This window comes from Phoxinus phoxinus, assembly GCF_949152265.1.
Source record: "Phoxinus phoxinus genome assembly, chromosome: 13".
In the NCBI taxonomy this organism is placed as follows: domain Eukaryota; kingdom Metazoa; phylum Chordata; class Actinopteri; order Cypriniformes; family Leuciscidae; genus Phoxinus; species Phoxinus phoxinus.
In genome coordinates, this window is record NC_136888.1 from 15,372,250 (window position 1) to 15,400,219 (window position 27,970).

At 37.8% G+C, this 27,970-nt stretch overlaps 1 protein-coding gene across 8 annotated transcripts in view; it reads left to right on the forward strand.

The window, feature by feature from the left end:
• foxn3 (forkhead box N3) overlaps window positions 1-27,970 on the forward strand; it is a 101,749-nt gene that overhangs the window by 39,522 nt on the left and 34,257 nt on the right. For all 8 annotated transcript variants that reach the window (XM_079633506.1, XM_079633509.1, XM_079633511.1 and 5 more), the window contains one exon: window positions 17,835-17,971. In XM_079633506.1, coding sequence (XP_079489632.1) covers window positions 17,835-17,971 — 137 coding nt within the window. The remainder of the gene's footprint in view (window positions 1-17,834; window positions 17,972-27,970) is intronic.

Here is a 27,970-nt window from a genome sequence, read left to right on the forward strand (position 1 = left end):
TTTGCTTAAAAATTGTCAGTAGCCTAAAGGCAGTTCCACTGTTTTCGAAAACGATTGCTGTTAGAAACAGGTTAATACCTAGTTTGTAGTCAAATTGTATTGCGTATAACTTTAGAGGTATAGATGTGGCAATTACGGTAGTAAATGCACCTACCTACAGTTTTTTTTTGTCAAGTGCCGCTGGGAATTACAGTTCATTTGCAGTGAATTTGTTTGAGCGGTTGATCAATGAACCATAAGATGATTTACCAATCAATTCGATTAAAAAAAAAACTTTTATATAATGCATTTTTAGTATATATGTATATGTAAATAGGGTTTTATTTGTTTCTTAGTTGTATTACTCCTATTTAGTGTAAAGTTATGTTAACTTTGATGCTGTCACCCTACTTAAAATCTTTTTGTGACAGTAAGCTTTAATTTTAGTGTTCATAATATCTAATGCTTTAGCTAATGTTAATGAATTGAACCTTATTGTTAATTATGTTTTTTACCATATTTTACATTTTGATAATTATATAATTAGAAATATTTTGCCTGCTTAAAAAACTTGCATTCTAGCTAACTACTTTTTCAAAAGAGTTGGTTTTTTAACGAGTGGCTTTGGAAATCTACGCAGCAGGAGTGTAATGAACTTGTCAATATTTAGGGGTGAGACTTGTTATCTCGGTTTTAATATGGGTAAATGTTGATTGAATTGATTCCTGTAAGAGAACATTTTATAATTGTTTGATAAAAGGATGAAGCTTATGAATTGGGACTCATTAGATGCTTATTGAGTATTGATGATTCTCGTCAAAGGCTGATAAATGCATTCCTGTGCGTGTGTATCATATTGAGAGCATGCTGTGTGTGTGTGTGTGTGTTTATGGTGTGCATGTGTCTACAAGTTAGTCAGAACAGTAAAGCCATTCCATGTGACTCTTACAGTTCACTGCCATCTGGTCCCTGGCTGTGGAGCAAAGAATTTTTTCTGTATATGTGTCTCCATAGAAACAGCTTTGCAGTTGACATGGAAAGTAAGCTGTTGCTGTAGCAACAGAGAAACTGATGTGTTTGTGTGTGTATGCGTGTGAGAAAGTGTTCTGGCTGAGAATGGCTAATCCAGCGATGGCAGTGGTGGGCTGCCGCTACCCCTTCGTGCCGCTCAATTAACCCCTTCACTCCTGCCACAACAATAAGAACACTTCTGTGACTTTGGTTGCAGGGTGTCCATAAAGAATGAATGTTTTTTCCCCCCCCTTGTTTGCCATGATCAAAATATCTGAGTTTTGAGAGACTCGGTGCACATGTTCTTTGTTTGTTATTATGGTGACTTAATATTGAATTTAAATTAAATTTAAAACCTTGGATTGGGGTGTTTTTCATCTGCTGAGATGACAATATCCATGCTCTGCACCCGACTTGAGATATCATTTTAATGCTTATTTTTAATGTGCTCGTCTAATTTTATTTAAATCCGAAATTGTATTTCCTTGCTGAGATTCACAGAGTTCAGTTGTTTTTTTCTTTATTCAGCTGAACTGTGTTAGTTTGAGCTCTGGGCTTTTTGGAATTAAAAAGTTATTTTTTTCTTTATTGCTTAAAAAATATTTCATGGAAGTTAAAACTTCCTTATTATATACTTAGGAAGTTCATGCAAACAAAAACAATATATTTTTTTACATTTTCTGTACAAAGAAGTGGTTCTTGCCTTTTGTGGGCAGGCGCCAGGCGCGTAGGCATTTCTAGGGTGATCTTGGTGGTTACTCAATGGTTGTGGCTGTGCAAAACATTTTTCCATGATGCTAAGGTGTTGTGCACGGTGTTGCTAGATGGTTGATAAGGTGATCTAGGTGGTTGCTGGATGGCATTTTTATGTGCAAACTTGCAGCCATGATGCTACGCTGTTGTTCATAGTTACTAGGGCTTTGCTAGGCATTTCTAGTGTGATCTAAGTGGTTGCTGGATGGTATTTGCTTGTGCAGAACTTGCTGCCATGATGTTAGGGTATTTTGCATTTGTTACTAGGGAGTTGCAAGGTGGTTACTAAGGCTACGTTTACACGTGGACGGCTATTTTCATAAACGGACATTTCACCCCTCTTCGTTTTCAAAAATAACCCTGTGCACACGAACCCGTGTATATGCCGTCAAGAGCATGCCAAACCTGTAGGTGGCAGTGTAACGAGAAGCTCAAGCCCATGTTAGCCAATCAGAATCCCGAAAATAGTCACATACTGTGACGTCGCTGCCTAAAACTCAGTGTTTCTCAGTTTACATGCAAACGTGAAAACGGAGTTTTCCAAAATCTCCACTCTGGCCGGAGTTTTTAGAAAGAATCGTTTTCAGAGGAGAATTCTCCGTTTGCGTGTAAACGAGGGGCACAACCGAAGGGAAATGTCTCCGTTTTTCAAAATAACCATGTATGTGTAAACGGGGCCTAAGGTGATCTGGGTGGTTGCATGTGCAAAACGTGTAACCTTGATGATAGGGTGTTGTTAGGCCATTTCTAGTGTGGTCTAGGGCCACATTTACACATAGCCGGGTATTTAGAGAAACAAATATTTCCCCCCCTCCGTTTTCAATAATAACACTGTGCACACAACCCGCATAAATACGCAGTCGAGCGCCATCATAACTATGCCAAACCTATGGGCGGCGGTGTAGGGAGAAGGATAAAGCCATGCAAGCCAATCAGAATCCTCAGAATCGACAAGAGAGAACCTAAAACCCCGTTTCTCCCAGTTGACACGACAAATATAACCGGCGTTTTCAGAAATCTCCACTTTGGCCGGAGTTTTTAGAAATAATCGTTTTCTGGGATAAAAACAGCGTTTTCGTGTAAATGACAGGCCAAAACGCAGAGAAATATCTGCGTTTTCCCATCGTGTAAACGGGGCCTCAGTCAGTGTTTCCCAAACCTCTCCTGAAGGACCCCCAACACTGCACGTTTTCTTTGTCTGCCTAATCAAACACACCTGATTCAACTCATCAGCTCATTATCACATGGGTTAGTGTTGGGGGTCCGTTGCTGGATGGTGATTGCATGTGAAAAGTTGCTGCCATAATGCTAGGGGTGAAAGTGACATATGACATGTGAAGGCCAAGTGTGGTAACCCAAATTTGGAATTTTATTAGTTAGTGCTCAGACATTAGGAGTATCACTGAGGAGTACACACTCAGACACACACACTGAACAGTGGGCAGCCGTTTTTACTGCGGTGCCTTTTTCAAGGGCACCTTAGTTATTTCTTGCCAGTATTGAGAATCGAACTCGCAGCCTTCAGGTTACCAGTTGGGCTCTCTAACCACTAGGCCACGACTGGTGAAAGAACACATTTTTTAATGCGCTCTGTAAAACTTCAAATGTTTCTATTTACAAAGTGTTTTTGCAGCGGTGAGAAATGTAGCCAATCACAGTCATGTTTGTTGATCTCTTGAATCCAATGGCCAATCAGAGGTGTTTAATTTAGTCCACTCACTGCTCAAAACGCCAGAGATTTAGTTCGATGTTGAGATCTGCACGCTCGCGAATCCTCTCAATAACAAACAAAGACACAATGTAAGTAGGGCTGCCGTCGACTAAAGATTTTTCTGGTCGACTAGTAGTCGTTAATTTTAGGTGTTTAGTCGACTAATCACGTTTATTAATAAACCATACAGCAAATCATAATAATGAGCCTTTAATTGTCTACATAGCCAGCTCTCAAGCGCACGCATAAAGCTTGCCACAGCTCACCGACAGAAGTAATGATTATGAATGTGTTGGGGAAAATCAGCAAGGAGACTGTCTGAGCACTTTAATTATTATTGACAGATTTGAATGGAACTGTGAGATCGCGAACTGAGATGAGTAACAGCTTTTTAGTGACTGTAAAGGAAACATTTTTTTTGCATGCTTTCGAGGCTATAGCCTACATAATCCATTGAATAAAACATTTTTTTTGATGCTGCTAAGAGGACAGATGACCAATTAATTACACGCTCAAATTTCGGAAGTGACATCTACATTTAAATGCGGGATTTACTCTCGAAATTGCAATGACACCGAGTGACATAACTTGCACGGGACAAAAATATGGCATGTCAAAATAGAAAGGCAGGCTGATAGATTAAGTATGCAATATTTGTATCAATAAATTTGTGAAATTTCATTCCAATTATTTGTAGAAGTAATGTCTCACTGTACATTGATATTCTTGATATAGCCTAATGTTGCTTACACATTACATTTGCACTTTACTGGAGAACCCTCGCTAATTGACAGATGATCAGTGATTTGATTAATGTGAATTATATGAATTTCACACAGGAAAATTAGAATGTCAAGTTTTAATAAACTTTAAGTTAAAGTTCAAATAACTTTAATTGTCCATCTGAATAGTGTAAAGTTAAAATGTATGACTCTGCAAATCCACAATTTTTTTTTTACAACTGTGAACAACTAATGAATTGTGATTTTTAATTGTGATGATGCATGAAGCTCAATATTAACAATGACAAGTAACATACAGGTACAGACACAACAGTAATGAGCATCATTTTAAACCAAAATAATATTTATAAATACCATTTTAAATACCAAAATAACGACGGCTATTAAATGTAGCTCTGTTTGACATATTTTGTGTTGGGGACCCCTCCATGCTCCATGTCTCTATCGCCTAAGGGGTCCTTGCCCTGAAAAACATTGAAGACCCCTGCTTTAGAACATCAGAGCTTCTACCTAAGCTTTCACCAAAGTTTTCCAGAGTTATTTGTGTTGAAAAAAGTTTCTGTTAGGTCACAAAGTCATGATTAGCCGTATGCATGTTCACTTGGTATTTGACTTAATTTCTCTAGCCTCATTGGCCTACTTAATGAATGAGATGACTATTTTAAGTCTGTTTTAATTTCAGATTCATTGTGGATTTGCTATGCAATCATGCATCACTCGACATAATGAGACAGTAAGGGGCAAATTAAACCAGCAAAATAAGAGTCTGAATAAACAAACATTTGATAGATGCTCAATCCCCAGGGGTTTACAGAGGAATAATTAATTCCGGCCAAGAGGAGAATCAAATTAAAAGATCCAGACCTCATGAAAATGTTGTTTTTGCTTTTTACGTATTGAGAATGAGCTGCACCCGCTGCTAGCATCATTTGCACATGCTGTCTGCACTGTTTTAGCACCAGATTCACAAAGGAATTATGCAAATCAAGTAACTGTGCAAATGTGGCAACAAAATGAGTGTTGCATGGGGCAGTTGCACCTTATTCACGTAAATGTGCCTAGACAATGGCTAAAATTATAGGAAAGGTATAATTTTCACACGGGGGTCTTAAAATTGCTGCTTCAGTAATCACTAAAAATGTGCACAAACAAAACCTTTTAAATGCATCTCTTTACCGCCAGTATTGTAGCCGGTACACTGTAAACACATCTTTTGGTTTAACTTATAAAAGCAAGTTACCTTGTTGCCTTAAAATTTTGAGTTCGTTGTAATAAAAAAAATGTGAGTTAATTAATACAATGAAGAAGAATGGTTTAATAAACAGAAACTCAAAATAGTATGTTATCTTCACACATTAGTTATCGAAGTTGATTTGACAAAAGATAAAAAGTTGTGATAACAAATCATGAATATATTTTTTTTACAGTGTAGTAGACCATCTTAAATTGTGTAAAGCAACACATGTAGTGTTAGCATTTATGAATCCAGCACATCAGTAATAACCTTTAATTGCATTAATGCAGCTGTGTTTAATCAGTAAAGAATCATTTACGTTATTTATTTACCAGTTTACCATAACTGGTAGAGAATGGCACTAGCAACACCAAGGTCGTGGGTTCAATTCCTTGGGAATACACATACTGATAAACTTTAGATAAATCTGTTTTTTGGATAAATGTTTATATTCATATTTACTGTATTTGGCAGATGCTTTTATCCAAAGCAACGTGTGTTGCGTTCAAGGTACATTTTTTACCAGTTTATACATTCCCTGGGAATCAAACTCATGACCTTGGTATAACTGGGTAAGTTAAATAATGCGGGGTTTTGCGCTGAAATCCTGTGCGCTAGAGTGGTGCAAACTCTTTAGTGGTTCATGAGTGCATGTTGCTATAATGCGCAGTGACTGGTGAAGAGCGAGTGCTCTAGAAATGACACCCTGTCATTTGTTTCCATGGCACTGTTATGAACACAGGATCTGAACTTGGCACCTGAGTGGTGGTTATATGGGTGGATCTCCAAAGCTCTTGCGTCCCTTACAAAGACTACATACAGGCACATGCATCGGTGTTTATACATAGACAGAGCTTTGATGATTAATGTGTCTTTTCCATTGTTGATGTCATCTCCATGGAAACAGGACGAGGTTACACAAGATTTGCAGTTGAACAGGTAACAGCGGAGTCGTTTATGAAGGAACACAGGATGGAAGAGCACGCCATTGGCATTTTCAGTTGCGTTTAGCGCTTTCTGTACTGTCAGCACTGTAATAGTGATGTTCTGGCTGTTTGATTGAGTTTAGAAGTTTAATTATTTAAAGATCAGTGTGTCTGAAATGCATCTCGTTCTCTGATCCTCGCTCTCAAATCCCCATCTATATGAAGGGTCACGCCGATAAAGCTGATCCGTGTGACACGATTTATCCCTCGCTCTGAAAACCAGGTTGATGTAAGATAAAGCCGGCCTGCTCACTGACTTGTTCCCTGGCCAGCTGTTATGTTCCCTGTGGACAGATGTTGGTTGCGAGGGAAGCTGCGGGAGATTTGCACGCGAACGTCCCTTTGACGTCACCAGCCCGCCCAACTTTCGCAGGCTGCGCTGTGTTACCAAGGGTTATCCGACCGCTCCCCAGGGATCCTAATGCTGACACCACAGTATCTGCCGATCAATAGCAGACGTGGGGCCGAGCGCTGACTCTCAGGGTGTCAGCACCTTCCGGAATCTCAATCTTTTACTTCCTCTTAATGAGAGCAATCTAATTTGTTGCTTGGTGACGTCCAAGCATGGTTTATCCAACGATATGGCAGCACAGATACGTTTTCCCTTAAAAATCCCTTATTGTTTTCTCTCCCTTATCTTGTTCCATGCCGGACATTTCTAAAAAAAAAAAATGTGTTAATGAATCGGGCATTGCTATGAACCATCATGAATGTGCTAAGAACAGCTAGAGCATGGCAACATTTTCAGTGAACGATGATCAGTAAGAAAGAATGCATTAAATTGATCGAAAATGACAGTAAGGACAATGATAATGTTACAAAATATTTTTATTTTAAATAAATGCAGCTCTTTTTAACATTCTATTTAGAATCCTGAAGAAAAAGTCACGGTTTCCACCAAAATATTAAGCAACTGCTTTCAACATTGATGATAAATGTTTCTTGAGCAGCAAATCAGCATATTAGAATGATTTCTGAAGGATCATGTGACACTGAAGACTGGAGTAAAGATGCTGAAAATTCAGCTTTACATCACAGGAATAATATAAAACAATCTTAAATTGTAATAATATTTCACAATATTACCGTTTTACTGCATTTTTTTATTAAATAAATGCAACTTAAGCATAAGAGACAATTTTATGCATGAAAACAATTATTAAAAATGTGTCCTTTTGTGTCTCACGACAGAATGAAGGTCAAATAGAACGACATTATTTACGACTGTAAATAATTGCAGAAATTTAGCTAATTAGCTGGGCATCTATTTCTTAAAAGCACAACTTCGCACAATTGTGCGACTGCATGGATCGTGTTGGGACTACCGCTTTTAACAAGACTAACGTGGAACAGATGAAAGGATAATTGCAGCTAATGCTGTCATTTCAGCTGTACAATTGAGCAATTTTAGAGATTGCTTGACTTGTCTGTTAGTCTGTCACCGATATAGCCCCATGAGTGCTTCATCATTAGGTCTTTTCACCGACAGAACAGTGTGTCTGAATTTGTGTGTTGAATACAAGTCCGTCAGGTTGAGAAGTGTTGTTAAATTAGCTAATCTGTGTGTTAGAAATCTTTACCATCTGATTATGGAAATCAGCTTCAGCTGCCAGATTTGCAAGGGAACCTCAGCAGTCCTCATGATATCTGTGTGTCTATTTGTCTCCCTCCACAATTGCTAACAGCTTTTTTTCAAATGAACAAAACATGCACAGCAGGGGTGCACTGCTTTTTTCTTCATGTCTATTGCTCATGCTTAAAGGTGTGGGGATTTGATCAAACTTTTTGGTGCATAGCTCAACTTTTTGGTGCATGTATTAGGGTTGTAACAATATATCGTGTCACAATATTATCGCAATACCAAAAATGCAACAATAGCCTATGTATCGTGGATAGTGACTGACAATTATGTATTGTGAATATTCCCCCAAAATGAAAATTACTGTTCGTGATTTTTTTTTTCAGCACTAAGTCCAAGCGTATTCATTTCCACACCCAATGTAATACCAAATGTAGCATTTTTTTAAACAGTAATTTTTTTTTTAACCTTTTATCATATGTCTTGGTGTATAATAATATCGTAGGAATATTGTGACTTCAGTATCGGGATATGTATCGAATTGTGACATGAGGGTATCATTACACCCCTAATAAATATATTTATATATATATATATACCGGTATATATATATATATATATATATATATATGCACACACACACACACACACAAACACCAATAGTGAGTATTACTTTCAATAGCTTAATCCTTCATGGCTCCACCCACTTATTCATCTCATTTACTGTCTCACTGATACAGATGTACACTGCAGTTTCTGTAATGGGAACCTTTTTCGATGTAGTTAGCAGGCAAAAGATTGAGTCGCATAAAAGGTCACTTTGTTTAAAATGTGATATGTGAATCTGTTCACTTCCTGCACAAGGTTGAGTCACTGATTTGATTCCAAAGCTTGGTGTCCTCACGCCTCGTGTCCGTATGCTGCACTCGTGGGGGACACCATATTGCTTGCGTATGATCTCGGCGTGCGGTGACCGTATCAGAATAAACATGGTGCGTGCACGCCAAGAGGCACGGTTTGCTCGAGAGTGGGCGATGCGTGGCTTGATCTGGCCACCCTTCGTGCATGGCACACACACTCATAAGATGGCATGAATGCACACACACACACACACACTCCTACACCCACATACACTCTGTCCTGGGTACTATTCTGGAACGGACTGCGCTGTGGGAACAGAACTTGTCTTGGTTTATCATGTCATCAGCTTTTACTTTTGTGTCTGCTGTACTCTGGATGGCTTCAGGCTCTGCAAAGAAATCCTTTTTAATTAGGATTACACAGGTCATTAGCAAACCCAAGTTTTCTCTTTGCTCTTCTCTCAACTTCCCTCTGTATTGGGACCAATTTTGGTGTCGAACTAAGTTATTGATCGTGGTTGCCTCAGTGGGGTCTCTTAGTTTAGATTTTTTGGGAGTCTCTTGTTGGTTTTTCTGGAGAGATAAGGCAACACAATCTTAAATTCCTACACCGCTAAAGGACGGTTAAAAAACGTATGATGGTATTTTATTTTAATTGGGTTGATCCGTTGCAAGGATGTAGAAGAAAACTGAAAGGTTTTGCAAAAATTTAACTTTTTTGGAGAACAGGCTAGAATGGATACGAAATAAACAAATATTGTAAGTAAAGGATTCCCCCATCCCCCACCAACATTTATATAACATTTAATATTATTTATATATAGAGACACTAAACTATATTATTATTTAAAAAAGTATTCATAAGAAAAATTCAGTTAACTTACTGTAAATATATATTATAAATTAAAAGTTCCATAGTTTATAGTTGTATTTAATAAACAAATCCTGATAATTCTAAAGAATAGAATATTGTATTGTGTATATATTATAATTTTGTATTATTTAATAATTATTATAATTATTATTTATATTCATAATTGAAATAATTGATTATTTTGCCAGTTAATAAAGTCCATTAGTTGTATGGTTAGCCGTTTATGGTTGCCTTGCAGTTTATCAACTTTGATGCATCATTGATACATAATTCCGCCTTTGTATATGGTCACACTTTAGTTTAGGGTCAAATTCTCACTATTATTAACTACAGCTTTTGCCTCAATATACTCATAATTAATGCTTATTAACAGTTACTAGTTAGTTGTTAAGTTTAGGTTTGGGTAGGATTAATGGATGTAGAATGGTCATGCAGAATAAGGCATTAATATGTGCTAATACCCTAGTACTAATAAACTGCCAATATCCTAGTAATATGCATGCTAATAAGTAACTAATTAATAGTGAGAATTGGACCCTAAACTAAAGTTATATATCAGCTATTTTACAATGGCTTGGCTTTGACTGTGACATCCAGTCAGAGTTCAGAGTTGGAATGATCTTTTGTGTTGTTTTGTAAGGATGATGAAAGTATGTTCATTGGAACAAGCGTTCGTGTTGAATGTTGGCGTGGTGTGTTGTTCTGAGACACTGCCACGGTGCATCTTCATGCTCACTTCAGCCATCAGAATGAGTTGAACACCCTTAAAAAATTGAAAGGAAAGAGTGAGAGTTGGATGGGGTTGATGTTGGACTCATCTCAGTGAATAGATCCAACAACGGCCAAACTTCCCCCTCCCCAAACGCCCTCATTATGAATGACCTTTCATGCCCTTCCTAATGCACTGAGAGCCTCTGAAGGTGAGAAGAGTCATCGGCCCCTTAATGCTTCGCTGCAGAACTGCACAATATAGACCTGCTTTAAGAAATGCCATTGTGTGCAGAATTCAGCCAATATGAACGAGGTCATCGCGTCTCCACCAATCGCAAAGCGAGCTCACTGATACTCGGTTCCTTTATGTGATTTAATCCGCAGAGCCTCAGAGGAGATGACGACTCTGGGGCCGCAGCCATTAGCAGCTGATGACTGCTGGGATTTGGAGACCAAAGCAATGATGTCCTTTTGGACAACTTGATTTATCAATGTTTCAGCTCGGTCGATGTCTGCATTTATATAGATCACCTTACCTAGAGAACATTAACACACTCAATTTAGGAAGTCAGCACACTGTGCTGTTGAAGTGATTTATTTATTTATTTGTCAGAAATAGAGGTATTTTTTTCTAGCACAATTCCATTTCCTCCTTGTTATATCCTTACTTTCACTGTAAAAGTGGCCAGCATGCTAGGGTTGTTCGGGGTGGTAGTTTATTACTGGTCCAGTTTAGAGCCTATGCTAAAATCCTCCCCAAAAAGTGTTTGGGTCCCTCATTCAATGTCATTTTTTTCTTAACCCGTTTGGTTGATTAGGCAAAAGACTTTAATGGTTTGGCTAGTGACTGAGACATGGTCAATATTAAATTCTACTATTTTGTGTAAATTAATTACAAAATAAAACACTAAAAGTGATAATTTTGTATGTTATATGCGAATTTAGGTATCAAAACATCATAAGGTACAGTAGGAAAATTAATATCCATTTCAGATGTCAGATTATGAAAATTTTAGTTATTGTTTTAAAGATGAACTTTTAAGTGACTGTGAGATTGTCACGTACACACACACAGGAACAGGTAGATCCAATTGCAGTAAGGGTAATCCGTACTCACAACAGTCCAGGCAAGGGTCGAAAACAAAAGGCAATCCAAATAACACAAGATGAACACGAACAACAGGAACGGAAGTGTGGGGACAATATTTAAGGACTCCGTGACAAACACTGAAACAGACAGGGTATATATACACAAGTGCAAACAAGGTGACGAGAAACAGCTGAAGGAAATGAACAATCAGTGACAGACAGGATTATGGGAAATGTAGTGAAAATGTAGCCTGGGAAAACCCAGACCACTTCCGGCAAATTTAGATTTGCTCTGCAAGTGGGTCTGGCAAAGAGCCCATTGAAACCCATTTCCAATCCGCCGAAATCGCGGCACCAATCAGAAACGTTTTACACGATGACGACAGAGCAGAGACGGTGACGCAGATTTTGTACATTACAAAGATGGATGCCGCCGTGGAACATCACAACATCACTCGTTCGAATCAGCTATCGCGTCTGTTTCAAGCGATTTAAAATGGTCATTTTCGTTAACACAAACAGAGAATTACTGAGAGTCTCGAGATGGTTCTCCGTCGCTCTGCATACGTCATGTCATTCATCGCTCTGATTGGTTAGATCTTTCCGACGTCCGTTGGTGACGCCCCTGTGGAAATGAATTGTCTATGGAGCTTTGCCAGACCCTTACTCAGTTACAACTGAGAGGGTCTGGGTTTTCCCAGGCTAGTGAAAATGCCTAGACACCGTGAAAACTGAGACCTCTAGTGTTAAACCCAGGGAACCACCAGACACTGTGACAGAGATGACGGCAAATATATCGATCCAATATCGACCAATACATTTAATTAAAAAATCTCTGCCAATAACTGATATGAAACTGTTATATAGTATATCAGTTTAAAACATCAACTAAAAATAAACCAGCACTTTTCAAATGTAAAAATAAAGCTCAAATAAAATTTTAATATTAGATGAACAACAATTTGTTTTACACTTGAACAGTAAAATGACTAATTTTAATCTAAAACTGGCATTAAAATTAATTAACTATAAATAGTCATATAAGCTAATTCAAAATATGAATAAAAGCTATTAATATTTAAATATTAAACATTTCTAAAATAACAGTGCTTTTAATAAAAGTAAAAGTTACAGCTTAAAAAGTAATAGCGCACTTTCCTCTCCATATGAAGCCATATGAATTGAGTTATCGCACACGTCTGTAGCACAAATGCATATTTAGGTTACGTGCTGAATTTAATGATTTGTTTAAATCTGTGCAGTTGTAGTAAAGAAAAAAAGTATTTTTGTCAAATTAAGTTTAGCATAACATGAAATAGTTGACTGTTATCTCATAACGATGGCTCCAAAACTTTGGCTTGTGTATTTCCTCACAGTTCCTTTTTCACATATTTAAAGTCGTGAGCATGAAAGGGGGACTCTGGACAGTCGGGTCGAGGGGAGGGGGGTGCTTCATAATAGCAGGTCTTTCGTCTTGCTCGGGAACTGATAGGATTAACTTTACTTCTTATAATGGAATATAGCATCTTCAGAGGCCTGTGCTTCTTAGGAAGAATGAAAGATCTCTCTGCCAAGACTATCAAACAGTCTTTATATACTCCACCATTGCCTGTTGCCTAGGAGACCAGTGTAATCCAAGTGCTTTCCCCCCCTTTTCCCTGGCTCTCCTTTCCCTTTTTCACCCCCTCTCTCTGATTGGAGACTCTACTGGCTGGTGCCATTGAGCTGGCCTTCAGACGGACACAGCAGCTGTCAGGAGATGGAGATAAATCTGAGGCAAAGTGCTCTGAAACCTATTGATTTCTCCTGATTACTGAACATTTGGAAAGATGGACCAGTGCAGCCTCTTCTCCACGGAGCGTATATGAATAATCTGATGCTCGGAGGATCACGTATCACACCCTTTAAAGTTGGATGTGTCCCTGTTGGAAGCTTTATTTTGACTACACATGCCAATAGTACTCAAATAACGATCATAATCACTGCATGTTTAGGCATATAACTAATATTCCAGGGGTGCAACTTTAGCCTAGCTCATCAATAGATATGTTTTTTTTTCACTCTCTTGAAACTGTCAAAATGTCATGTTCTCGTGAGAAACTGACTTTAGTCAGTTCAACAGTAGAAGATTTTCCTGCAGGGATTGTGCCCTACGATTTATGATGCTATGGTAATTAGAATTGATTGTCTTTGTTTAATCTCACACTTCTGCGTTCCTAAGAGACAAAGATGCCAATACACTCAGCTTTTTAAGTTATTTTAGCATCTTGGTAATGTTTGATAAAGTACAATAAAATACAAAATGTAGCACAAAATGTTATTATTTTTTAACAATAATAATTAGTAGTAGTTGTACAAGCTTTTTGCGGTTTTTATTTTTCTGTGCCCCTACAGTAATAGTAGTAGAAGTAGTAGCTCTGTCATGACAACTCTCGGAGAGATTAGCATGGTAATGCTAATGGATGTGTCAATGGTAATGTATTTGGTCTTGGCGGAATAGATCTGCTACCCTGCTCCTGTAGAGCAAGTACCGAGACTTGCTACTGCCAATACATTCACAGACATGCTGAGCATATAAGACATTCTGCTGCTGCACATGTAACATACATGAAATAACCCCTGTAGCAGATCTACAGGTGAACTGGGGAAGGTGGAGGATTTCTGAAAGTGCGCTGCAGACTGCTTACAGCAACACTACTGGTATTTTAATGTGTAGCTGCAGCTCATTGGCCGCTGATGCAACAGCAACCAATCAGCTGCGTTATGTAGATAATCAGCCTGCGCCATCTAGAGTTTCATTCCAGAACTTTGTATTATTATTAATAGTATTAGTAGGTGTAATAATACTAATATTAATAATACTAATGATATTGTATGTGGTTTTTATTTTTCTGTGTAATATATTAATATTAATATATAATAATTATCATTATATTCTTTCTTTACCAGTTGCTATATTTTCCCTTCCTTCATCCTTTTTATTGGCTCCATCCTGTTCATTTCTTTTTACTCCCCTATTTTTCATTTCCATCAGAGCATCTACTGGACAGACCATTTAAGGATTGAATTTCATGGTGCAATTTATCTTTGTGGTTGGTCCAGGTATGGTTTAAAACACGCTGATGGAAAGTTGACAGCTTAATTAGGTGGAGAATGTCGGTTTGTGCTAAGAATAAATGCGTTCACTGCTTTCAGAAGAAAATGGATTTTTTTTTTTGCCACGAAAAAAAAAAAAGACCTTTCCCTCTGGAAAATATTACATGACACAATACAATAATCCATAGGCCTCTTATCCAATTATTTATTAATAATTATTTTAATTAACATTCATTATACTTGCAATATTTGTAGTAGTTTGTGTAGTAGTATTATATATGATATGTATTAGTATATTAATATATATGTATTAATATTATTATAGCAATTTATCCTATATATATATATTATTGTTGCTTGTGTATCTTAGGTTTTACTGGCCAAGCTTTTAAACATCGAGGCATGAGTGTAAATGAATTGTGAGTCCAATAAACGTGCTGTTTATTTTGTTTGCTAAAACACTCCAAGGGTTTGAATTGTTTGACTTGTGCTGGTACAAATCTTTCCACTGAAGCCAAATACTGTGGGTAAAGAGCCGAGCACTCGCTTTGGGGTTTGCTGCAATCAATAGAGTGTGTTATCGTTTCTTAGCCCTTGTTGGGGGAATCTAGTATTCACGCTGAAAAAAATCTTTTTGTTAAGGATATATATCGTCCCCTTCAAAAAACACTCAATTAACTCAGTGATAAACAGTGGTCAGTGGGGACGCCCAATTTCAGTGCTTTTAGTTAACGCAAACGAAACCTCCTGTAAAAGCAACGTCCAGATTGTTTGTTACGCAAAGTTCAAATACGTGACACCGCGTTCCGTCCAGGCCGGCCTGTGTGTGTATTACCCCAGGGCACACAGTATGACTCTCTGTCAGTTATCTGAAGGTCATTACTATTGATTCATTGAGAACACACAGTCTGTCTAACAAAACAGCACACGCTGCCCAACGCTTTGAAGTGCCTGAGTGAAAGGAAAAGGCTTTCACTTTACAAAAGCACTCTGATAGTCTACACTTTGTTCTGTCGCCGTGGTTTGCTGATTGTGTAAATCTCTGACAGTATAGGGATAACTTGAACTGAAAAATGGGGCTTAGTAACATGACACTGATTGTAGTCCGTACTAATGAGCTCAAGTAATTTCCCCCTGATATCACTTTCAAAGTGACATTTTGCTGTTTCCTCGTTTTCAGCAGGATCTGTCAGGAGAGCTAATTTATATACTGGGAGCGTTCGCTCACTGTGCTGTTTTTTAAAATGCTGAGTTTGTCTAAGTGGTCTGTAGCATCTGCACTAGCTGTAGTTTGCACTTTTTTTTATTTTTATGCATTTTTCTGCCCATTTTACTAATGAACTGGAGAACGTGGAGGTCAAGGTAATGCAGGTGGTCAGGTTCTCATTTCTCCCCTTACTACTGGACCAAACAAACTCTGTCTTATCATGCAGCCAGAGCAAACCATTAACCCAGAAATTCACTGAATAAACATTTTGCTTTACCATGTAAGATGTGTATTTGTATTCAAGTGATTTGCAGCAACAAAATGATCGGAAGTGTGAACGCACCTTCATATTTCTCGAAACAGTTCCATTTGCATCTTGTTGACTTGCGTCACACAAATAACACTTGTACACTTGGAATTTGATTCCAATAAAATATATAATATTAATGTTTATTATTAATATTTTGTGTATGTAATATTAACATAATAAATAATGAATTTATCATACAATATATATAATAAATAATATATATATGCAGTATATTAATTATATTTACTAAATATTATATAATAATACTATATTTTATGTCAGTATTACAGTATTGACATTTCTGTCCATCATGTTGGATTAAAAAAATATTTTCCTGTGAGCTCACCGCAATGCATTCTGGGATTCCATAATCCACAAAGGGTACATCATGTGATGCCGCTTTAGAATTTGACCATAGCACACTTTTGATGCCTAAAATGCAGCTAGGATTTGAAAGCTTAAAGGAGAACTCCAGCGCAAAATGAACCTTTGGTCTAATTACACATTGTTACCTAGTCAACCGTTATCTGAGATTTGTTTTCATGATTATCGAATGTAAATAGTTTTATCTCTAAAAACAGTTTAGCCTATAACGCTAGTATAACGCTAGTATATTGGGCATAGAGTAATGACAAATAAAAATCGCTTGTTAATACCACTAACAAGGCTCAAAATAGCCCCACACTAACACGGTAGCATAATGAGGGTCCCTACCTTCAAACCGAAGCATTGAGAACTTTGACATTGTCCAGACAGTTTAATAAGAAGATATTTCATACATACAGTCAACTTCACGTATACAAGCAGAAGCCATCTTTGAAAAACAGACTCGATCAGTCGATCAACGAAACGCCGATCTAAATGCGCTGCACCATATGAGATTCTACACAGTTCAGCGCATTTGGATCGGCGTTTCGTTGATCGACTGATCGAGTCTGTTTTTCAAAGATGGCTTCTGCTTGTATACGTGAAGTTGACTGTATGTATAAAATATCTTCTTATTAAACTGTCTGGACAATGTCAAAGTTCTCAATGCTTCTGTTTGAAGGTAGGGACCCTCATTATGCTACCGTGTTAGTGTGGGGCTATTTTGAGCCTTGTTAGTGGTATTAACAAGCGATTTTTATTTGTCATTACTCTATGCCCAATATACTAGCGTTATAGGCTAAACTGTTTTTAGAGATAAAACTATTTACATTCGATAATCATGAAAACAAATCTCAGATAACGGTTGACTAGGTAACAATGTGTAATTAGACCAAAGGTTCATTTTGCGCTGGAGTTCTCCTTTAAGACAGACCCTTTTTCAGGAGAAAGAAAAAAAACACATGCTATATTTGTATGCTCAGCTATCCATCATTGAATATTCATGAATTTAATCTTTACCTGATGCTTTAGATGTGAGATAAATTAACATAACAAAGGGATGTACAGGGAAGTAACTGATGTCCATATATATACATTTCCTACATTGAAATCCACACACCAAGAATAACTGATCTGAACAAAAAGGTGTACGTAGAAGTACGCAAACACCAGTTTCCGCTACAAGACGGCGAGAGCTGCAAATCTTTGACCGGTTCTGGCAGGTGCTCTGGTCTTTATTGTTGTCTTTTGACACGTTTAGCTGCTTTTTTCTTTTTCTGCCCTGACTAAATACGTCCGTCTGTATTTCTCTTCCTCCTCCACAGAGCATCGGCAAGGGCTCCCTGTGGTGCATAGACCCAGAATACAGACAGAATCTCATCCAGGCGCTGAAGAAGACGCCTTATCATCCTTATTCCCAGGTGTTCACCACGCCTCCCACCTCTCCTCAGGCATATCAAAGGTAGGCAACCGGCCCACTAGACACATCGATCTTTAAACCTCACCAAATGTCTCTCTCCCTCTCTGTGTTGTGCACTTGTCCCTGTTGGTATTGAATCATAGCGGAACCCACGGGCGGTAGTGGTGAGCTGAGCGGAGCTGTCAGATCGGGACCCGGCGTTGGGTTTCCGAGCGACTCCCTCACCGCTCCGTTTCCTTTTGATCCAGCGTACAGGTCTGCGTGCTTCCAGCAACTCGTCTGTGCAAGACAAAATAATTGCTTTACTGTAAAACTCGAACTGGCATATCATCCTTAACGAAGGATATGGAGCAAATGGCCGCCCATTTGTTCCATATCCTTGTTAAGGTTGATGGCTCAAGCTCAGTGGCTAGAAAGGGAAAATGGAGACGGATGTTTTTAAAGAGATTGAATTAAACCAGACAGCTCTAGTAAGAGAGATGGGCTGGGGGTGGGTTTCAGGTGTTGCTCAAGCATGGCGAGATGATTAAGGAATGAGGCGGAAAAGGGAGTCGTGCTCAGATGTTTTTGGATAGGGTTTGTCACGACGGCCTGCATTGCTCCGTTCAGCAGTGCACGCTGCAAGCACATTGCTGCCTCATCAAGGCAGAAATCTCACACCTCGACAAACAAATGCTGAATAAGGTCATTTCTTTAAAAAAAAGAGACGTTCCCCCTGCAAAAAAATGCATGTGTGCAGGAGGTGAAATTGCACTGTTTGCCAAACTGCGCCACATAACACTGAGTGAAAATCCTCACATACCTGATGAGAAGTTTTTTGAGAGGATTGATACTTGAAGTCATTTTATTCCAAGGTTTCTGTCTTTACCTTGATTTTGAAAACATTTTCCAAACTTTTGCACGTGGTAAATCAGTCTTCTGGAATAACTTGTGATTGCTTAAGTTGTCATTCCTTACAGCACATGCATGCTTCTTTTCTATGTAAGATTTAATTATTACAGATTGCTCAGTTCATAGAGGCTAGTGGTATTTGGATGGCACTTAATGCTGAGCTGTTATCACAAATAAAAAGTAGTTCTCTGTGTTTATTTTATTATATATATATATATATTTTAAATATACAAAAACAAGACCAAGACAAGATTTTAATATATGTTTTATATTATTTTTTTCAGTCAACTTTTCAATATATTGTCAATATATTTATTTTTTATACAAAAAAGAAGACAAGATTTTAAAATATATTTGCACAAAATATGCATATTTTAAGTCATTTTCAGTCAACATATATATATAATATTTTGCATTTACTCAGAATATATTTTAAGATTGAAAATGTACTTTCTTGCTCCTTTAAGTACAAGTTTAATCCCAAATATATATATATATGTATATTTGTAATATATGTTATATTTGGGCATTGGTAAGTTTATTTTTATTTTATTTCATTATATTTCCTCAAGCCACACTGTTTGCTGACAGAATGAATTGAATATTTGAATATGACAGAACGAGTGAATATTTGAATATATATTTTGGTCAGAAATGTTTTTGCTTTGCCATATAATATCAAGACTTTTTCAGCATTTCCGCGCTCAGAACCAGCCTAAAAGAAAGGGAATTGTGCTGTGCGTATTGTTCCGCTATACTTTTTTTTTGTCTGTGTTTGTGCCATTACCTGATTTGCATAATTCCTTTAGTGAATCAGGTGCTAAAACAGCGCAGACAGCAAGTGCAAATAAATGACGCTATCAGTGGGCGCAGTTCATTCTCAGCGAATTCCCCTTCTGTATTGAGTGCCTGGCTGATAATGTTGTGTGGGTACAAGCACTAGGCTGGTTATTAGCGCCAGGTGTTCAAAGACTCCGAGGCCCTGTGGGAAGAGGAGATCACAGAGGACGGTCCCTCTAGCCTACACCTCTTCAAAACAACAGCCTATAACAGCCTCTAAATACTATTTTCGAAGATACACTCTTAAAAATAAACTTTTCAACTAGAGCCAAAAAGGATTTTACAGATTAATGCCATAGGAGAACCTTTTTAAGGTCCGCAAAGGAGTTTTAAATCTCTAGATTTTTGTAAGTGCTGCTTTAAAGACCCCAGCAGAGTTTTACTGTTTTTGTTTTGACAGATGATACTGATGCACGGATCTGAACTTTATATAACATTAGGAACTTATTTTAATCTCCAAAGAGCCATGTGGCCAATTTAGGAATCGGATGAATCTGATGCCATGTTTACTTGCAGTGTGAATTGGGCAAATCAGTGACTCTTATTGACCGAACTTTACCTTATAATTAATATTCATATGTTGCTGAGGTTTATAATATGTTTCACCCTCTCATTTCAGATTGTTCTGACGGCCCTGTTGCAAGGTGTGTGTGTGCGTGTGTGTGCGTGCGTGTGTGTGTGTGTGTGTGTGTGTGTGTGCATGGCAAAGATAGCAGTGTAGTGTTAGGCACACACAGGCTTGGCTTCCTCTCTCTCGCAGGCCAGATGGTGAATCTGCGTGTAGCAGTGTGTAATAAAGTGTTTATTTGGCCACTGCGGCTCTCAGGAAGCCGAATGAAGCTTTTTATAGCATTCCTAAGGTTCACACGAATCAGCTGAGTCATAGACTGACACACTCCTCTTTTCTGCTCTTTTTTTTTACACAGCACTCTTTCATCTTTGCTGTTTTTGTAAGCACAGCAATGCTGTAGATTATTAAATCCTGCGAGTAGTAAGCGGGGGGGCTACGGCACTTTTTCCTCCGCATGTTGGTCAGGTAGACAGATGGGATGAAGGCATGGTCTGTTCTGGTGATGTCATCAATACCTGTAGATTGGTATGTGTGTGGTGGGACTGAGGTGGACCAAAAAAAAAAGCAATTTCAATGCCAAGGGGACCCACTGCAACAATGTGCACCAGATACTTCAGCTACGGTCCTGGGTGAGAGGAGGAGATCATGGAAAACATGAATGATTGGACATCATTTTATATAATATATATATATTATATATTATAAATCATTTTTTAATTACATTTTCCTCAAGCAGCCAACAGGATGCAGAATTGCAATTCGGATTCAAATACCATTAAAATGAAATATGTTTGTATATATTTAAAATAATTAATGGTTTTATTCAGCAAGGATGCATTACATTGAAAGTCACAGTAAAGACTTTTACACTGTAAATAAATGCTGTTCTTTTGAACTTTCTATTTATCAAATCATCCTGAACACGGTTTCCACAATAATATTAAGCAGCACAACTTTTTTCAACATTGATAATAAGAAATATTTCTTGAACACCAAATCAGCATATTAGAAAAAATATATATATTTTAAAATATTTTATAATGTTTTTTAATTATAATAATATTTCACAACATTACTGATTATTAGTCACAATAGTACTGTATTTTTGATCAAATAAATGCAAGCCCTGTAAGCTTAAGAGACTTCTTTCAACAAATATTACAGGGTTGAACATTTTTTTTACCAATATATATTGCACAGTAGTGAACAAAAACTGTAACTTGCTATAAAGTCTTGTTTGAAAGTTTTAAAAAAGTTTTTAAAGTCTCAAATATTGAAGGTTTATAGGCCTTATGGAAATGCCTCTACTCTAGATGGCACAGGCTGATGGGTCCTTAATGCAGCTGATGATATTTACAGCGTTAACTGCTTGGCACAAGATGATTGGTTCATGTCACATCTGCAGCCAATGAGCTTGCTCCTCAACATTTAAATGGCTGGTTACCATTCACTATAGCAATTTGCAGCGTGCTTTCAGAGTTAGTCTAAAACCCTCCACCCTCCCCAGCTCCACCTGTATAGATCTGCAATGTCTTACATGCTTACAGCAGCGTATCAGCGTATGTATTGGCTGTAGCAAGTTCCTGTATTTGCTCTTCAGCAGAAATTCAGCAGCAGCGTAGCAGATCTATTCCACCAAGACCAAATACATTAACATTGTCATATCCATTACCATAATAAACGTCTTCAGAGAGTTGTCATGAAGATTTTTTGGATCAGGATGAAAGAACGTAGAAGTCTGAAAGATACAGTAGCAAAAACATTTTGTCGCTCTCGTGGCTGGTTTGGACAGAAAATGCAAGATTTTTTTATTACCTGACATGTTGTTGTGTTGTTCATGATTAAGACATGGTGTAAAGGTCAGAGGGAGGGTGGAAAATGGCTGTTTTTGGTGTAAGAAACCTTTATAGCTAGACTTAACTTAAAATAAATAGAAAAATACTCACTGTCCCCTTTAAGAGGCTGTGTAATGTAGGCTCAGGTAGACGAACATTCCTTAACATGCTCAGAGAGTTTGAGAGGCACAACGAGCGCGAGAGCGCAGGAGGAACAGCTGGGCCTCGGAGTTCACCAATGCATGTTTGCCCTTGCGAGGTTATTAGCGTGATGGTCGCCATAGCAACAGGAACGCCTCCATGGTAACACAGAGCTGAGACAGGTGCAGTTGCATCACAGGGCTATTTGTTGCCTGGCAAAAGGACAGGCCATTAGCGCTCGAGAAATACACTATCGCCCTGGAAACACGCAACTCTCTATGGCAACCGCGGATGGCTTGGAGCCTATTTTAGGGTTTTCTATACCTGCATTTGTCTGTCTTCATAAAAATTCGGGGATGCGTGAATTATTGGAGATGACAACTTGGAGGTCCAGTTGCTTTAGGAGATTAATTTTAAATGAGACTGTGAATCTGAAGAAGCCCTGAAAGAAAGCGAGGGAGAGAAAATACAAAAGCTGAATGCACCGAGACTGACATAGTTCTCATTTTTAATAGTTGTCATTTCAGCCCGTGGGTAAAAATGCATTACTAAGAAAACAAATTCAATGTTCAAGCTCATGAAAAGCCCCAGTCCGGTATTGTCTTGTTTAGCTTCTATCTCTCCCGGACCTCCAGGCTTGTTTGCGTGCCTCTGCCCCCACCCTTCCTGCCTTCAAGTCTTCTCAGTAACACTAAATGACAAGATCGCCCACTTTTCCACGCTTACTCTAATGGCTGGTGCCGTGTAAATGATGGGGCTTCCATATCTGGCAGAAACTCTCAATGTGTCCTCGGATCTCTTCCACCTATAAAGTTCAGAGATATATTAGCTCTTCGGCAGCCCAGACTGATGAACCTTCCAACGTAACTTGTCACATGTCTCTTTGATTAACGTAGGCCTGAGAAGAACATGCTTTGTGGAGAGAAGGTTTGGGGGGGGTTGAGGCATTTTGAGGGTTTAGCGCCCATAGCATGAGTGAGGATTTCTTTAATTCATTTAGCATGCACAAACATCTTGTTTAGCTCCTCGTATAACTTTTTAGGTGATTTAGAGAAACAAAGAAGATTGTGGCTTTTTTTTTGGGTGGTGGTAAGCAGTCACTGGAAGCGCGTCTGTGGAGATGTATTGTCTTTGAGGTATTTTTGTTCTTTTGGAGGTTTGTCAACAGCCTGCCTTTTTCCTGTTAAAAGTCTGTGGAAAAAATTCCGTCTGGTTCCATGAGCCGTATTTTTCTGAGCTCTAAAACCACTTCCCTTCCAGCTCTGATTTAGTAGTTTGTACAGATGAATCTCTTATTGTAAATACACTTTCTTTGAGTTTCACTATCTACACTCTTAAAAATAAAGGCTCTAAAAGGGGGTTTTCATGGCAAAGCCAAAGAAGAACTATTTTGGGTTCCCCCAAAGACCATTTGTTAACCTTTTTTTGCCATTTGAAAAGAAGCCTTTGTGCAATGGAAATAACCCATGGTTGTTAAAGGTTCTTCATGGAACCATTGATGCCAATAAAGAACCTTTATTTCAGTGGTGTAGTCAAAATAAGGCATAATTATCCTCATATTATGCAATATGTTCTACACTGATTTTGCTCTATAAAGGAATTCTTCCACCTTTCATAGTAAAAAGTGATCAGTTGGCCTAACTTAAAAAAAGTGAGGAAACCCTTTGGCTTAAAATTATGAAGTAATAAACTTCATGCGTAATTGAAAAAATTAAGTTGTCAAGTTCACATAACTTCATTTTTTCAATTACGCATGAAGTTTATTACGTATTAATTTTAAGGCAACGGGTTTCCTCACTTTTTTTTTTTTTTTTTTTTTAAGTTAAGTCAACTGATCACTTTTCTGCTCTGAAATTCCTTCCAGTAATTGTGTGCCGTGCTCACAACCCTCTGGTCCTGAAAAAGCCTCCATTGTGAGCTGTGATCCCGGGCGAGAGCAGCTTCAGATTTCACAGGAACAAAAGTTAAAAACCTCAAGGCGAGAAGTAACCTACAGGGGAGAACCGGTGCTGGCACCAATTAGACTTTAGATTAGTTAAAGAGGATTGTAGGGGTAAAAGGAAAGTGTAGTGGGCGATAGGATTTGAAACGAGATTATAGAATCAAGCAAAAGGAGCTAAGCTTTGTTTAAAAACTAATAACCTAGGCCTGCTCTTGATGGAGACGGAGAAAGCGGCTGTTTCTTGAAAGGTGCGAGTGTTTGCATTAACAGAGCAAACAGACAGAGCGCACCGGATTAAAAATAGATGGGGTATATACCCAGCAAGACTCCAGCCGGTGGCACATGTGTTTTACATTCAAACATCCAGCAAGGGCAAAAGAGTGCCGTGCCCTTATTGATGTTAACATTTTTGAAAATGCTCCGACGGTCGTAGCCGCCCCACCAGAGCCCTGAAGAAACAGGTTTTTGGCTCTCATAACTGCCGTTAACATTTCATTAAAAGGCATTTCAGCTAAAGGAGTGAGCCACGTTCCCACAGAGCAGGTTCAAAGAGGTTCCGCGAGAGCCGGTTGGGGTCGTTTCCGCTTAGATTACCGGGATATGCATATGCAGGCTGAGGTAGCGGCTCTACACTGTTCCAGGTCCTGTACCCTGATGTAACCCCATCCCCCTCCACCCCTCAAGTGCTGTTATACAACAGGTTTTAAATAGATTTTTGACATGTTCTGAAGAAAATGAGTGGTGCTTGCCCATGTTAAACTTGCTGGACACGGCTCGACAATAAGGTTGGCCCTGCAGTGTAAGAGAGTTTCAGACCAGGTGATGGAAATGTCACTTGCCCTATTTGGTCATTTTTACAGTTTGCATTTTTAAAATGTAAATAAATATATTTTTTTATTTTATAATTACTATTATTTTTATGATATTTAATTGCAATTTTTTTTTTTTTATATTATTTATTTTTAAATTAATTTATGTATTTATATAGCCTGGGCTTCCCCAGACTGCCTTTGCACAGCACGATTTTATTCTCGCTGAAAGGCAGTCTGGAAACCATGGACCTGATTTTCGCCTCGTTTAGGGAACCAATCACAGAACGGGGAGGGAGCAGCAAGACGATGACGACATCTTTGCGACACAACTAAGCAGTTTGTTTATGGAGTCAACATGGCAGCAGACGCGAAGCTACCTTTTGATGCAGCCTTAGATATTATTCTAAGTAGTTTAGATCGCAATTTTATTTAGAAAAAAGAGCAGCGTTTGGCGTTAAACCATTTCTCTACATACGTCATCTGGCATAATGGAAACGATTGGCTATGAGCTACGTACAGGCGCATTTGATAGACATTCTTAGCACCCAATAAACGGCGCCGGCGCATTCGTAAACCACGCCTCAAATACGAGAAAATGAACATGTGGTTCCCAGTTAATTCTCGTTGAGACTTGGGTCTGGCGTTAGCCAGGCTAGTATTTATATACATACATAAAATAATTTTGAAATAGATTGCGTAATAAATCAAAATAAATAAAATAATGTTAATGTATTGTGTATTTTATTTGAAATAATTATATAATATATATTTTAAATATTTTACAAAATGCATTAATAATTAAATGAATTCAAATTCGTACAAAAAATTACATGTATTCTTTTTTTGTGTTGGCGCCAGTGAAAATGGGGGTGGAAATCTAAACTGCTGGTATGACCGGGCAAGCAGACATAATGCTTAGAGTTGAAACCATGGCGTTGTTAGGGTGTTCTGGGTGGTTTCTTACCATCCCAAAAAAAAGTAGCTACAACCCTTAGTCCTTTAATGCACATCTACTATAATGTAATCTCCCAGAATGCTTAGCAAATAGTAGCACACCTCTTCTCAACAAGGTGTATGATTTGATAAATCATTCATGTCCGTAGCACAAACGGTTCTGCGTCTAAGTTGAATACTTAGTGTTAATGATTTGAACAAACTCCTATATGAGTAACAGTAATGGTTCCTTTACTCAAGAACAAGAGGCGCTTGATGCAAGGCAATATTAGGGCTCATGGGCTCAAATTCCATCACCAGCAGTTTGATTGTTCACTCCTTTGAATGTGTTAAATTTTACTGGCGAAACCATGGGCCAAATAATTGCAGCGGGAGATCTCATTTCTTTTTATTATGTTCAGAGAGTGGAGGGCACATAATAACATATAAATAACCTAATATCATAAAAGCTTTCCCGCTTTTATTTTTTTGGTTCTTCCAGCTGATTAAAAAAGGACCTGGGTCGTCTATCATGAGGCATGCTGTGTCCATGGCAACACATACCGTAGCTGTAACCCGATACAAAGCACATGTGCATTAGAAGTACAAACACTGGTCTTGACTGCTAAAGGGATGTAAGGAGAAACCGAAAGAGGGAGACATGGCATGGTGAACCCTGCCCCGCGGGGATCTGGCCCCTTCCTCAGCCAACAGTCTCTTTGTGCCTGTGTCAGCAGCATGGTGCATGCATACCTTCAGGTTGTGCTATGCCTAGAACTGTTTCAATCCACAAATGAGTTGGGTCTCATTTATCTCAAGCCTATATGTTTCGACTATGTTCGGTACTGTACACTTTGTTTTCGTCTTATAAGCATATTGTCACAATGCTGTGATGTAGGACACTCACAACACAATGAGGAAGGCAAAGGTAATCTTTAATAAATCCACAGACAGATAAATCCAAACTAAATCCAAACAGAGAGAATAGCTTTGAACACAGGTATACATGAACGAGACCCGACAGCAAATAAATAGACACAGAGGACTTAAATACACATACAAACAAGGCTAATGAAGTACACATCTGAACTAAATGAGAACTAATCAGAAACCATGACAACTAACTCAACAAAACTGAAAACAAAACCAGTGAGACACTGATACAAATAAGCATAAATATATGCGGTAGTTTCATGTAGTCAGACTTTTGACTGTCGGCTTAAATAAAATAAAATAAAAATTAGTTACACCAAAATTATTACAGGTCAAATTATTACAGGTCAGGTGCTGTTGCAAGACATAATTATTTATCTTCTTTTTTTTTATTTAGTTTATTTTTAAAGGTATAATACAGTTTTTATTTATAATATATATATTTTTTTTTATGATTTATTTAAACATTTTAGAAACACAAAATCATTACACAAGATGCTTTAGAAAGAGCTAAAGAAAAAGACTAAATACAATAAAACAACAAAATAATACAAATAATAATGACAATAGTGAAACATAAAAAATATGAATATTTATTTTTGTATAAAATAGGTATTTAAAATATAATAAATATTACAATGTTACTATTTAAAATATTATAATATAATTGTAAGACATTTTAAAGAAATTAAATGATTATTTATAATTATGTTTAATATTACATGTTAATAAATCCTGCCCTTTCGACTCAGTTTTCTAAGTGTTCAACTCAAATATTTTAATCAGCAATTAAATCCACAGTGGCCTTTTTTAATGATTATAAGTTTATGTGGGATGAATATTTTTATACGGTTCGGATACTAGTCTCATTTAATGTATGGACCTCCTCTGGTTTAAAAATAATAATAATAATTTAGGGGATAAATGGATCAGAACTGGTGTATCCTGTACAATAGTAATGACTGCATGCTGTACTCAGGTGTAAGGTTAGTGAACAAAATCTCAAAGTTGAAAGTTAGAGATGTTTCAGTTGCTAGGCGACTAGTATGCTAATGAAGATGTTCATCTCAAGCTGTGTCTGAGCTGTGCTGAGATATGTTTTAATCACTCTCAACGGGGAAAAAAGAGGGGAAAAAAATCAAA